Source organism: Rhinichthys klamathensis, unplaced genomic scaffold, assembly GCF_029890125.1.
Source record: "Rhinichthys klamathensis goyatoka isolate OS25496 unplaced genomic scaffold, OSU_Roscu_1.1 h1tg000011l_1, whole genome shotgun sequence".
Classification (NCBI taxonomy): Eukaryota; Metazoa; Chordata; class Actinopteri; order Cypriniformes; family Leuciscidae; genus Rhinichthys; species Rhinichthys klamathensis.
Window position 1 is genome coordinate 4,744,838 of NW_026606564.1, and position 15,370 is coordinate 4,760,207.

Below are 15,370 nucleotides of genomic sequence, written 5' to 3' on the forward strand. Positions count from 1 at the left end.
AAAGAGTTAGCAGATATTAAGACAGTCTACTAATACTCTAATGACTGGTAGTTGACATGTAGTTGAAAATTAATGAGTTAGTTGACATGTTGCAAAGTTAGTTATAGTTATCTCACTGAAATAATGTAAATGTACCAAATTACTAAACTGTGGTTTTTACCTTTATAATATATCGACAACCACTTTAAAAACACAGGTGATTAAGAGAAAGCCACATGATGAATCAATTTTATCATAAGTCAATATGATTATACATACGGTGCACAATGTCGTACACACAAACACAACACACCATCATGGGAAAACACACTATAAATAATGCGATAAACATTAACCCTTAAAGGCATACCTCGGGTCTTAAGTGACCCGGGACGTCATTCACTACACTCTTCCTCGTGAATTTTTTTTAGAGTTAGACAACAACATTCTTAGTATTCTTTAATCAATTCACTATAAACAATTTAACAAAAAAAAATTATACAATTATAAAAGAATGCCTGTTTTCCCATTCATTTTTTGTATAGGGTCACTAATGACCCGAGGGGTGTAACAGTGTCAGTATATTTTATTTGTATAAATATAAATGCAATTTACCTTTATTCCACAAGGTGGCAATGTCTGATACACAATGATAATGTAACATCAAAAAATAAACAAACTACAAAACAAAAGTAAAGCGGCAGCCCCTCACGGACGACTGCTGCACAAACATAAACAAAACACAACGCAAAGTCCAGGCCTGGTCCTCTCTCATCCTTCACTGTTGTCACTTCCTTTTATCCTTCCGGAGCTCCTCCATTAGACTCGAGACCGGTGTGTCGCGCAGGTGACGCTCATTAGCACGATTGGCTATTTGAAAAGGGGGGAGGAGCCATTCAACATGTCCCGCCGTAGCTTCCTGTTTCAGTGGAAATTACGTCAACGCATCATCCAAAGCTACACTTCAGTGGGCCTTTAACATTCTGCCCCAACCAAATTGTAATCAAATCACCCCGCAAAGTGTCCCAAGCATCATTCCACGAATAACAAAGCTGTTAAAAATAATATAAACTGTAACACTTTATTTCAGAGGTGCACTGTAGACATTCTAACTATAAGTAACTTTGCAACTACATGTCAACTAACTCTCATTAGAGTATACGTAGACTGTTTGCTTAATAAATATCTGCTAACTTTTTCTTTTTAAAGGTCCGCCAGAGGACAAATTTCTGACTGTAACTTTGCAACTACATGTCAACTTACTAACCCAAATCCTAACACCTAACCCTAACCTAACAGTCTAGTAAAGTCTACTAATACTCTAATGAGAGTCAGTTGACATGTAGTTGCAAAGTTGTGGACCATCGAAATAAAGTGTTATACCAATAAACATTACAACAAAACTCTTTGACTTGCTTTCCAGTAAAAATATCAAAAAATTCTTAAAACCGCATACATTTAGTTATTGCTTATTATATAAGGTTTTCATAGACGGCGCCTCAAATCTATGTTTATTTTGTCTATCTGCACTGGCAGACTTTTCACTTTAACTTGTTTTACAACAAGTGAAAAAATCTGCCGGTACAGAATGATAGACAAAACATACTTGTAGGAGATCCTTGCAGGAGAAAGAAGTGTTGCTTTTTCGGTAAATTTATCTTTTTAGATATTTAAACTGGAAACTTTAGACAAAACTTGGGGGGGGGGGCTCATAAAGAATAGTTTTGTTCTGCAAAGCAGTGTTCTGGCACTATGGGTCTCACCTCTCCTGTGTAGCTCACACATATTTTTTTTTTTTTAAACAGTCATATATGCAATACCACCTTGTACCAATAGAACTGCGCTTGCGTGGAGCGTCTTGGCAAAGATTGCCACTCCCTGCCTTAAATCACTAAGAGAAGAATTTGCTGAAATCCTTCACAGATCCCAGCCCCCCAATAAACCTCATAGCAGTATGTCATACACCCAGGGCAGATAACCAGAATGCATCAGGATAAATCTTAATCAACACTGGAACGGTAGGTGACAGGAGAGGAGAGCTGGAATGTAATGTGACGTTAGCGCAGTCTAAGTGAATTCTGTTGGGCCGTGCCAAAGCTGTTATTAATGGTGTGTGTTTCTGAGTTATTGAGCTTTATGTTGTGGCTGGTACTTCTCTCTGAAGCAAAGAGGGCAAACGTAGTTCAAAAGGGCAGCAGGGAGCAACTTTTGCTCTGTGGAAATGCTAGTCTGGGCTGGTGTGATAGTGTCGCAATTGACAAACAGATAAAGGAAGAACAACACATGGGAAAGGAACTCGTTCTAAAAAAAAGTTACAGGTCTAAAAGAGATTTTATGGGTTTAGACGAAACCAAAACGTGAACAATGCAAAGAAAGATTTCAAACAAATGAGAGGAACATTTATATTGAATGTACTACAAAAAAAAGAGACATTTATGACAAAGAAACAATACAACAACTGGTTCTGGGATTCCTTTCAATGCTTTCTTGCAAAAACATGTTTGTTTCACCAGCATCACAGGGAATTACATCAGAGACCTCCAATCTATTGGGGCCGAGACGTCATCAATCGGTCGTAAATCAAAGTCCAACCTTGAGGCAAAGATCAGCACATTCAAATGTCAAAGTTCACATAAACCAATTCTTCATTTGGGCCGGGCTCTGGTTTAAAGCAGTCTTCCAAATGTTAAACGCACAACTTTATCTGTGATGTTCATGTTGACCCAAATCCATTATTGATAATGCTTATCATTTACGAAATGCAATTAAGGTAATTGTAATGAAACAAAAAACAAACGAAATAAATAAACACATTCGTGAAAAGTTACTATTGTTGAAATACAAACTTCAAGTTTTTAATTCGCTTCAGTGTACCAACAAAACAAAACAAAAGATCCGTGACCCATGAGCAAACATCTGGCCTATGAGTACAATTGAGTACATGACTCGAAAATCAATGCAAAATAAGCGTTGTTGTTTTGACAATATGGATTAATACTTCATTAAATTAAAACAATTCAAAGAAAAATAAGGGAAGGGAAAAAACATCTTTAGTCATGGCTCTTATTTATTGTTCCAGTGTTAATGAACTAATCTGAGAAAGAAAGAAAAATTAACAATGACATCCTTCTTATACTCTGTACACTGGAAAACAGAAGGGAGAGTCAATCAGTTTAAGAACATTTTACTATTTGCTTTATGACTGGTGATGACAATAAAAAAAAGGAAAATCATTTTGATTAAATTTATCAAAACTATGTGGTTCCAGTGGTTCATGTGAAAAACCATTTCATAACAAATGGAAGGTCTGAACCTCAAAATCTATTTTTTTTTAAAAGAGATAAAACACAATTTTATCAACAAATGCTTTGGATATTTTCAAGACAAAACCAAAACAATAAATCTGTGTTTAACAGATTAATCAGAATAATTTGGAATTGAAAAAAAAAATACAACCATGTTAATTAAAATACAATACACCTTTTACAAACACACTACATTACAGAAATAAATAACTGTAGAGGTTGTAAAGGTGGCGAATCACAACGATAGCGAAATGTTTCTTGTGTCGTTCACACGGCATCGCTATGACGCAAAAAAAAAAAGCTTGTCCGAAAATGTCACGGATTCACTCATCATCGTGTGAAGAAAGGCTCTTCCGGTACCCCTTCAATCCCCAATTTCAAAGCCATGAGATGTTTACACGGGAAACTTGTAGTTGGGTAACTGTTTAACAGATCAGAGGCCGTAAATCAAAAGCACTCGAGACTGAACTCTTTCACGAGTGAATTCAACTCATTAATTACTGTCATGATGTCAGATGGCGACTCACAAGAAACCTTCACTACTGGTTGATTCTGGCACACATTACTCTCTCTAAAACATTCAATAAATTGTGAAAGCAAGATCCAGATTGAACATTGTCCCTTCATCAGCTAAAGTAGTGACCACAGAGGTGTATCACTGAAAGTAAAAAAAAAAAAAAAAAAAACAGAAATTTGCATTGATATTTCACATCAATGCCGTTAGGTAGTCTTATACATCCAAAATCACTGCAGCAAAACCTTTTTTTTGCAGTTTTGTGTTGTAACAAAAAAAAAAAAAAAAAAACACATCAGAAAAGAAATCCTGAGTGCTGTTTGTTCAAACAGAGATATATAACGGTCATTATATTTATGCTTTGCTGATGATTTACGTTCAGATTTCTTCACACTTCCGAAACAGTTTACGCGAAAACTATTTTTGTTTGATTAGACCATATTAATTTGATAGCGATCTCTAGAAAAAAACCGTCGAACCGAGCAAGTCTCGTGCGAGTTCCTGCGATCGTTGATACCCTGTGTTAAACCATCACAAATCAGTTCAATCTTATAAGAGCTTTATTTTTTTTTTGTCTCATTTTCTTTTAAAATTCACATAGAAGGTGTGCAGATTTGTGAGCGACGTCCACTGCAACAAACAAAAAAGATTTAAAAGGAAGGGCAAGGCTTCAGTCCTACTCTATTTGACATTATCTTTATTGACAAATATATGCATTATTTGAACAACGGTAGCTTCATAAATATGTTGGCATTTGTCAATAAGAACACCTTGACACTTAATCTTCAATTCCAGTTTCAGAAAGATCAACCTTTTCTCTCTCTCTCTCTCTTTCATCAGATCACCACAATCCAACCAACAACCTTGTCTTTCCAGATGGGCGAAGTATCCGTTGGCATTAATATGTACAAATCTACTTTTAAAAAAAGAAAATGATTTTTGATCCACTTACTCCTCCAAGCAACATTCACGGTGCAGGGTGTGCTCTGAAAGTACCAAAGGCATGTTAAAGACGACTCTCTCTCTCTCTCTCAAGTGTTGTCCTCATAGATAATCTCCATCATGGACGTCCAGTATTCCACGGGGTGAATCAAAAACTGGAGTATTTGGAACAGATAAGGCCTCTGCTCAAGATCATGAACACAGACCGAAAACAGATGACAACCCCCACACCCTGCCAGATTTTAAGTACAACGCCGAAAGCGATGTTCTAGAGAGCTGAAGGACAGCAAATGGCTCCCGTCCCATAATGCCAGGGTTTAGGCCAAGGCCATGGGGCACCAAGTGTCCCCTCTCACGGAGGTTGCCACGTCAGCTGTGGACGTCAGGCCTACATTCGTGTACAGGCTCTCCTGGCCGGGGTACTTCACCATGGAGCCGGTCGTGCATTGGACATCGACTTGGCCCAGCAGCGTCGAAGAGTTGACCTGGATCAAACCAGTGAACGTTAGCATGACGAATAAAAGGCCAACCATGTTGCTGCACTCAAATGGTCTATTTGAACAATGCCTTGAACGCACAAAATGTTGCAAGTTTTATGAGTAACGCAGAGGAATCATTTATCAAACACCAGAATGATAGTCCACTTTAGACATTCCACTGACTCTTGTTTATTTGCAACTACATGTCAACTAACTCGCATTCGAGTATTAGTAGACCGTTGGGTGTTGGGGTTAGTAGAATAAGTTAACATGTAGATGCAAAGTTACTCATAGTCAGTCGAATGTCTGTTGGGGAGCATCAAAATAAAGTGTTAGCAGATATTTAAAGGGTTAAGCCACCCAAAAATGAAAATCATCCCATAATTTACTACTCACCCTCAAGCCATCCTAGGTGTATATGACTTTCTTCTTTCAGCCGAACACAATCAGAGTTATATTAAGAAATATCCTTGCTCTTCCAAGCTTTATAATGGGAGTGAATTGTAACTTGGATTTTGAAGCCCAAAAAAGTGCATCCATCCATCATAAAAGTAATCCATTCGGCTCCAGGGGTTAATAAAGGCCTTCTGAAGCGAAGCGATGCGTCACTCTTCTGCGGGAACTAGACTTGCGTACGACCGTTACCAGAAACCAGTGATTATAGTTATTAAAAAGTTATAAATATTAATATTTTTCTTACAAAAACAGATCGCTTCAGAAGGCCCCCCTGGAGCCAAAGGGATTATTTTTATGATGGTTGGATGCAGTTTTTTGGGCTTCAAAATCCAAGTTACTATTCACTCCCATTATAAAGCTCGGAAGAGCCAGGATATGTTTTAATATAACTCAGATTGTGTTCGGCTGAAAGAAGAAAGTCCTTTAAGAAGGCGAGTAAATCATGGGATCATTTTAATTTTGGGGTGAACTGTCCCTTTAAGCAGACAGTCTATTAACACTCTAATGACTGCTAGTTGACATGTAGTTGCAAAGTTATTTATAGTTAGTTGAATGTCTATCGAAATAAAGTGTTCCTGCAACTTTTTATCTGTAAGGTTTGTAACATTGTAATGCTGCATTTTTAACACAAATGCAGCCTTTGAAAAGGAAAAATAAGGGACTTGAACTTACTGATGTTACAGGCACCTGCGTAGATGAAGGACTGTTCTTAGTGCACTCCTCTGAATTAGAAGACGATGAAGATGTTGGAGTCATGGGAACAGAACTACTTCCTGTGAATTATTTTAACAAGTCAGTTGACCTGCACACTTGCATGGTGGAATAACACATTGGATTTTGTATCACTTAACATACCAGACGATCCCTTTGTTTTGCTCAGGGTTTTAGGTTTTCTTTTCCTTGTCTGAATGCCTTCTTTCTTCATGGCAAGGGGTCTAGGCACCTAAAAAAACCCACATGAATCCAGATTGTAAAATACTGTAGCCTACTGATACCACATATGTAGCATCGCGTTTATTTTAATTGTATCAAATTGTTTTATTTCAATAGTATCTTGTTTAGACGGAAAATCTATTATAGTCTACCCCATGTAACTTTGTGTAAAGTCCGCAGGCGTTGCACACGGGCTCGCCGTCCGCGTTTCTGCGCCACAGTGTCGTCGTGCTCGTCTGGCAGTTTGCGCATGACAGGCCGATCCGCCTCGAAGAAGACTGAGACAAAAGCAATTCACAATGTCATTAATTGATCATCATAAAGATCAAGCTTATCATATTTATTAATCTAAAATGGCAGAAATCTATGTTATTAATTTCTGCTGTTAATTTAATGTTTCAGATATTCAACGCGCAATACTAAGTCACTTTCATTGCATAAACAATTAAAATGAAAAGGGGCTTCGCCTTCGATTAGACAAATATTAAATATATAGGCTATATAATTTAAAAAAAATTTGCACACTGTATTTTTGTAGCCTAAACACTTAACCTGCAAACTTGTCTAGCCAATAAAAATAGCGTTTATTATGGGAGTAGACCTGTGAAGATGTTCCCAGATAACCTCTGGCTATTGTTTGAAATAAATAGGCAGGAAATTGAGTGGTTAAGTAGCTCATCAAGACGATGCTCACCATACGCTTCTGAGGTTTAATTAATGGTCGGCTGAGTCCATTCATTTTGCTGTAGAGACCGCAGGCGTTGCAGAGAAAGTGACCCGTGCCGTCGCGTCTCCACAGCGGGGTGGAAATGGAGCCGCAGTTGACGCACTCCCGGCTCTCCATCATGTCGTCCAGCAAATCTAAACACACAGACAGGTCGCCCCGTCAGTCAACATCACTATTCACCATCAACTTCAATGTGCGCCAAATGAATTGCGCAGACTTGACACATTGCAACAGACTAATAGCATTAATGACAGGTGTGACTAATGTTTTTTTTACCATAGCAAGAACAGTAAATTATGCATAATTGCATGCAGCTAACCCTCAACCAAATTCTAATCCTACCCTAACCCTATAGTGTTGAGTAAGTATAGGCCTACGTGTAGTTAATCAATATTACTCAGTACTTAAATATATAATTACACTGTAACAGTGAAACTTTAAAATAAAGGGTAACCCTCTTTTCTCGTTTTAACTGATCTCCAAATGTACACATGCACGAAATCTGGAATAGCCTATAAGCACTTTATTTTCAGAGCTGCTTGTAATTGCCTGCACATTTTTATTATAATTACAATTAATTATATTAACATGTGCACACTTACGCACAGTTATATAAGGAATATTAGAAGCCATGGGCTGAAAATTGAGAACTTCGTTAACCATTTTTTTTAAAACTTACATTTCAATGGCGTTCTCATTAAAAGTTTCTTCAGACTACACAATTATCTACCACTGTTGTTTTATTACGTTGTTATTTGAAACGTTAGAATTAGTAAATTTGTCCATTCCTTTTTTCTTTTTTTTCTTCCATCAATTAGCTATTACATATTTTGATATGTACCCCTCAATACTTTGGAAGGTCTTATTAAAAGTTTATATTTTTACACACAAGTAGCCAATAGCTAAAAGGTTCAACATGGTGTTTCAAACGTTTCTGTAATGATGGAAGTTAAATTCTCGTAATGCTCGTATTTTCACCTGTCGCCCAAACAGATGCTAACGAACACAAGTACTGGTATTATATAAAACAATATTATAGATTTAAATATCACAAATATATGGTTAATGTTTAAAAAAAATAAAAAATAAAGATCTACCTGTGAGACTGGCGCCATATTAGCTACAAATGCGCCTTAACATTTAAAATAATGAAGAAAAAAAATGGATTATTCACAGACTGCCAGAAATGTGAGGGAAACGTGAGTTTTGAATTTCACAGCCAGAAAATACATTTTGATATAAATATGAATGAATGGCCATAGCTTACCCCCGTTGGGCCCCCGGATGGACAGCGGCGCGCTTCTTGACTGCAGGGAGTGCAGCATGGAGTTCTCGAAGGGCCCCGCGGGCCACGCCGCCGGTAACTGTGAGAGCTGCGGGGCCACATAAGGAGGGTACGGGCTTGTGTAAGATCCACTTATTGGTCGTGAAAGGTACTGCTCTCGAGCGTTTACATTCAGAGGGTTAGTGTAGTTGTTATCCCTCGATGTGCCGTTATTCATAGGCGGACTAGGGGAGTAGTGGAAACGGTTGGAGGTATGCGGGCTTCCAGTGCTGTAGGACGGGCTCTCCGGTGCGGACTGTGACCAAACCGAATGACTGCTTACCGCGTGGCTCGGCTGGGAAGACACCCCGGATTGTAGGTAGGACAAACTCGGTATCATCGTTCCAACGCGAGACGTCGGCACATAAACGGGAGAATTAGGGTTGGAGTGCATGTAACTGGCCGATGGAGAGTCGGTATAACCGGCCTGACTCTGGGCCGCGGCGATGGCCAGTGTCTGATACATGTCGGTAGGGTCCACAATTAGGCCTCCCTTATGCGTCTCCCTGGTGTGTCCACCTGAGATGATGAGTTTGTTGCCCTGGTCTAAATCCGTGAAGAGTGTAACGTCGTCAGAATTGGGCAGGGCGTTGTTGGGATGTCCAAAGTGAACGTAGGAGTGTAGGGGCCTGGCCTCGGCGCGACGGGTTCCCACCGTGTCCAGGTGCGTCGGCGTCGGGGATCTCAGCCGGTCCCTCCGGTCAGTGTTCAGGTAGCTCTGCTCAGCCGGAGACCCTGGGCTGCTGCTGCTGGACACTTCGCGCTTGACCATGGACCAGCTGTTATCACCCAGGTCCATCCAGGATCCCTTTTATATCTCACAGTGTGTGGAAAATGGAGAGGCAAAAGTGCACTGAAAATGAGAACATAAAAATGTTGGAATATAGAGCGTAATGGGAAATGGTCTTCAAAAAAAAAAAAAAAAAGGTTGCGAGAACGCAATAGCCTATATATATATATATATATATATATATAGCACTATAATGTCAGATAATTTAAGAGGAGCTCAAAGCATAAAGTAAATAAACTTATCCAACTGTTAAAGTTCCTCTGATTGTGTATTGCTATTTAGCACTTAAAATATGAATTATGATAAAGGCTATGTTCACTTTTTCTTTTACCGCGGAGACAGTTTCACTTCAGAAAGCACACATTGGTCCAGCTACAAACTTACTCAAATCATTCATGATTATTGTGACATCTCGTAGTATTCTAAAATTAAAAGTTGAGCTGCATGACATGAATGACCGAACACACAACTTCACTTAATTCCAGGAAAACAAACGCGCGCGCACATACACACCCCATACAGGGCTTTACACTGAAGATCTGAATCCATCCGTGTCGCAAATCCGTCCTCCCTCTTGATGAAGCCTCATCACAATTACAAAAAAAAAAAAAAAAAAAAAAAAAACAGATAGGAAACAAAACGTAATATGTCTTTGCAGAAAAGAGATAACCACTTGATAAGACCCACAGCAGATAAGAGAGAGAGAGAGAGGGTGAGAGAGAGAGAGAGAGAGAGAGAGAGAGGCAGGATAAAAATAATCCCAAAATGATTTAGACTCCTCGGCTGGCACCGAACTCAGCACCAAGGCAAGAGCTGGGAAGGAAATTTATAATCAAGACTCGGATAAGGGAAGAAAAAGACACCACTGACCTATTGGTGGTTTGCCATAAGTTGGTGTTCGCAGGATCCAGCGGTTCTGTGGTTGCAGGACTTGGAGAACTATTAGGAATGAAAGTTTTCTGTTCACTCGTGACGATGTTTAAGAGAGGCGGCGCCTCGAGCGCTCCGAGCCATGATTGGACTCCAGCTTGAGCAAACACATCTGCTCGATAGGGGTGCTACGCTTCACTTTACACCTTACTTAGTGTGCATGTCCTTGATATCGAATGGAAAATGCAAGTCTTATTAATCTGACTACATTTTCACAAAGGGAAGGGACGTGTTTTTAATTGCTTTAGCGGACAAGCAAACTATATATTTTTTATATAGGCTAAAATTTCCCTGAAAGGGTTAGGGTTAGGGTTAGGGTTAGTTATGTATTGAATTCATACATTTTCGGTGTAATTTAAAACAGTTCTTTAATAAGAATAATAAGAATTAGCGTATAGGCTACTTCCAAACAAGTAGCCTATGCTAGGCTATATAAATTGCAGTCTACAAAATGTGAGCGAGCAGCAAAATGCCTTTTCGATCATTAAAATATTTATTTAAACTTGGTTGAATAAACTTGTGTTAAGAAAATAACTAGTTTGACCAACTAGCAGACGAGGTAATCAGTCTTAGTTTTCCGATTCGCATTAAACCGATTATGTAGCCTACTGACTTAAAAAAGTTAGGATAGCCTAAGTATTTAAGAGAAAAAAAAGTAGGCTATATAAAAAACTTTTAATACGCAGTTAACGCAACTAATGAATAATATTTTATAGTTGTATATATAATTGTGTTTTATGGAATATTATTTAGTATATACTGTGAGGGAAATCACGCAAACAGAATGATGAAATCACTTTTCTATTTGTTTTGATGTCGAGCCTTTTCTATGCTATGCAAATTGGGCTCGTTGCTAATTAGTTCATCTAAGACGATGGGGCATCATTTAGGATAGTAAAGGATCCTACACAAACACCCAGCGGGCAATAGGCACTACTGAGTGCTTCACTTTGAACAGATGATAATTCATTCAGGCAGAATATACATTGTATTGTGACCTGATCAGGTATTGGAGGACGCCAATTGGATTAATCATTCAGAAGTCGAGAGGGTCTCTGACTCTTTTGTTGGACAGTTTATTCGATAACCAACACTGAATTATTGTATTATTTGCAACACAACTGAGCCTATATATTGATATATTATTAACAATAGTTGATATATTGATACATAATTTTTTACGCCCAAAAACAAGAACCTGAAGCCATTTTATTGACTCTTAAACAGTTCAAAAAATTGTTTTATGTATTTCGGATATGCATTTATTATACGCAAAGGGATGATTAGCCTAGTCAATACTATTTAAATAGCCTAAATATTGCTCTCGTCTGCGTATATGAAAAAAAATGCGCCCGTGCTATAAAAAATAAATAAAAAGATTTCTGCATAGTCACTTGCGATTTTAGTGTTTGTCTGGCTTCCAGACAGATTCATAAGAGCACGTGTGAATAGATGATCTGCTGTCTGACATGATGTGTGTCTGTCTCCGAATAAACGAGGAATCATCAAAGACGCACTGCGATCGGATCGTCTGCTGGCTTTTCTTTTAGATCGACCGAAACTAACTCTTTTCAGAAGGAAAACGAAATTGCTGACATAGAATTGCATCTGTGATCTGAACTATTCAAACAAATTCCTCTCCCTGCAGCGCTGACAACAAACGTTTTAAAATGGTTAAAACAAATAGTAGCCTAGTCTTATGAACAAATCGCACTAACAAACAATAGTTAGGCTATACTAATAATATGCCTACAATTATGGGAATAATAATTATGCTTATTATTTTTATTAGCTATTATTTTCATTAGACACAAAGACGCAAAATCAGGCCTATATTTACCCTAAATGTGTAGCCTAGGTTATAATATCTTGCACTAAAGTGAACATAAGCGACAAATCTTTTGCATTTATGCATGTAATATTGCGAGCATGGGATATTTCAGGATAGTGCGCGGTTGTCACAAACATTAGCCATATCACAGTTATTATCACTATACACTGCTGTTTATTGAATTGAAGCAAATTCAACATCACCGTCAATCGAAATAAACAAGTTAAAAATCGAAATCACAGCCTTACAATTATTTACGGGAATGGGTGCTTTCCTACAGGCGGCTGTAGTCTATATGAAATTTCATATACTAGCCAATTTATGACATTCTAGGCCACTACAAAGAGAGTCTTTATCAGGCTGTCTCCGCGTACTTTGACCCCACAATGTAAAACCAATTCAACGAACACAATAGAGACACAATGTCTGTGCCAATAGTCTCTTATGCTATTAGCGACAATATTTTATTACATTATTTGATTATTATTATTATTAGGCATTTGTGTTTAGGTATTGCTTATAATGTTCTTATTTCTTGGGCAAAGCTTTGTATCGTTTTCACAGTTGTCATATTTATTTGATAATTACACTTTATTGTAAGGTCTTTGTGTTACAGTGAAATTATAGCCTACATTTAATTAGGCTACTGAGTAATATTGATTAACTTAGCTACATGTACTTACTATAGGGTTAGGGTTAGCGGTTGGTTTCAGGGTTAGTTGCATGTAATAATTATGCATTATATATAGTTATACGACAGTAACGTGTAATAAGGTCACTGTAAAATTAAGTTTTACCATAATATACTAATTGAACTAGTTTGCTTTCTATCTAAAAAAAACCTCGTAATTCAACTGTGCCATCAGATTATCTCCATTTGATTAGACAGCTTTAACACAGTAGAGGAAGCATGTTTGCCATTGGTCAGAGTCATATTAGATATTTGCTCATGGTTCATCGGGCTGTTTCAAACAATGTTTCTAGACCAATCATCGCTAGATTCGTTTGCTTTGTGTTGTACATCACTGAAGTTGTTGCCGGATGAATGATGATGAAGCGATCAAATACTCATTACCAGGTGACATATTGTAAGGCAGGGTGTTGGCCTTTCCCTGCAAGAACACTCATTGTGGACATTAAATCACCACACAAAACACATCAAAATCTATATCCTTACAAACTTTAAAATATCACCCTCCATTTGTATATTCTTAATGCTATTTATTAGCTATTAAAAGCGTTCAAGACTGTCAGGCTGACACAGACTAAAACCGTTTTCTACATTTGTGTTACTTCCTACATTTTGAGTAATTCCCTCTCCTTCCCATTGCATTAAAATTTGACCTATTTACTTATGGTTTATGACAGATGTTATGTTTTTTATGCCTGGCACTGCCTTCTCCAGTTGAACTAAAAGTCAGAGACTCTGTAGAGAGGCATATATGTTGCTGTTTGCAATAGTAGATGATTAAACAAGAAGGTGTAAAAGCAACCTTTGTGTGTGTGTGTGTGTGTGTGTGTGTGTGAGAGAGAGTTTATATATGGGGGCGTGTGGGAGAGGCCTTGGATAGTAAACGTGTTAACAACCTTCTCACAGATCTCTGGTCACACCCTGCTGGAGTCATGCGATTCTCCACTGTGACCACTGCGTTTCTCTCATTCGGTGGAAATACAGAAGCACTGCAGAGGAAGTTCAAAAGAAGAACTTTTGAATCATTTGTCAGTACTGTTGGTGTATGGATGTGTAAATAAATGCACATAAATGCTGGGTTGTTTCAACCCAAATTTGGGTCAAATATGGACTTACCCAAATGTTGGGTTAAAAATGTAATTAAAAAATGTACAGTTGAAAGTGAAAGTTGGGTTAAAATTTTAAATGACATTTTTAACCCAACATTTGGGTTTGTCCATATTTGACCCAAATTTGGGTTGAAACAACCCAGCATTTTTTATATATATATATATATATATATATATATATATATATATATATATATATATATATATACACACACACACAGTTTATTTGTTACATACAATATTCACTTCACAATAAGATTTCAATAATTAACAAACTACCTTAGTTAACATGAACTATGAACAATACTTCTTCAGCATTTATCAATCTCAGTTAATATTAATTTCAAGATTTACTAATACTTTATTTAAATCAAAGGTTGTATTATTAGTTAATGCACTGCGAACTAACATGAACAAACAATGAGCCAATGTATTTTTATTATAACATTAACAAAGATGAATAAACACTGTAACAAATGCATTGATCATTGTTAGTTCACGCTATTCATGTTAACTAATGAACCTTATTGTAAAATGTTACTATATAATTTATGTTCAAATGAATTTAAAAAAAAATATTATATATAAAAAATATAAATAACAAATATATATATATACATTTCTTGTATACACACATAGTTTTTAAAATTAATTGTTACAGTATGATAATTTATATTAAAATTAAAAGGTTGCCACATTATTTTGAGGCCACTTTGTATAAAAATATAGTTATTAACAAAGCAAATGTGTACATGGACTTTGAACTATTAGGCGCTCTGTGAGATTCCCCACACTGCCATTTGTTCCTTCCTTTGAAATAGCAAAAAAAAATATATATATATATACTGTTTATAGGCTTCATTGTTTTTTTTCTCTGGCTGGAATCACAGGTATAAGAGCTCAGTTATATATGGTGGATACAAACATGTTTTGAAAATATATGTTAGTGTAGTTCCATCTGTAAGAACAGGACTGGTGGTTGTACACATTAAGACAATAAAAAAAAAAAAAAAAAAAAATCAAATTCAAACCGTTTTCCATGGGCTATTAGGCAGTGAAGAGCCAAGAGCAGTCAAGCACATTAGATGACCTATGAAAGATGAGCTAGGATTACAGATAAGAGTCCCATCATTAGTCATTTCATTCAAGTGTTTAAGAAACTATTAGCGCCGCACATGATAGTTGTTCGAGTCTGTCTATTCTCTATATACACCAGATATAATGATGACTGTGTCCAGGAAGAGGTCTGTTGACAAATGATTTTGATACTGGTTCATTTTGGGTGCATGTATTAATTATTTACATAAATATCCAAGCTAAGTACCATTACAAACATTGCATTGCATTCGATTTCTAGCTT

General features: G+C 37.2%; 1 protein-coding gene across 2 annotated transcripts; it reads right to left on the reverse strand.

Annotated features, from left to right (window-relative positions):
• Positions 1–4,478: 4,478 nt before the first annotated feature.
• gata6 (GATA binding protein 6) lies at positions 4,479–10,427 on the reverse strand. 2 transcript variants are annotated; one of them, XM_056264649.1, is made up of 7 exons: positions 10,320–10,427; positions 8,603–9,512; positions 7,303–7,469; positions 6,761–6,886; positions 6,531–6,618; positions 6,348–6,448; positions 4,479–5,225 (listed from the first exon to the last, which is right to left on the reverse strand). In XM_056264649.1, exons 2-7 carry the CDS (start codon positions 9,456–9,458, stop codon positions 5,058–5,060), a joined length of 1,506 nt encoding a protein of 501 aa, XP_056120624.1. In that variant the 5' UTR covers positions 9,459–9,512; positions 10,320–10,427; the 3' UTR covers positions 4,479–5,057. The 2 variants fall into 2 exon arrangements, with proteins under 2 accessions (XP_056120624.1, XP_056120629.1); XM_056264654.1 differs by lacking the exon at positions 10,320–10,427 and adding an exon at positions 9,834–10,030.
• Positions 10,428–15,370: the final 4,943 nt, after the last annotated feature.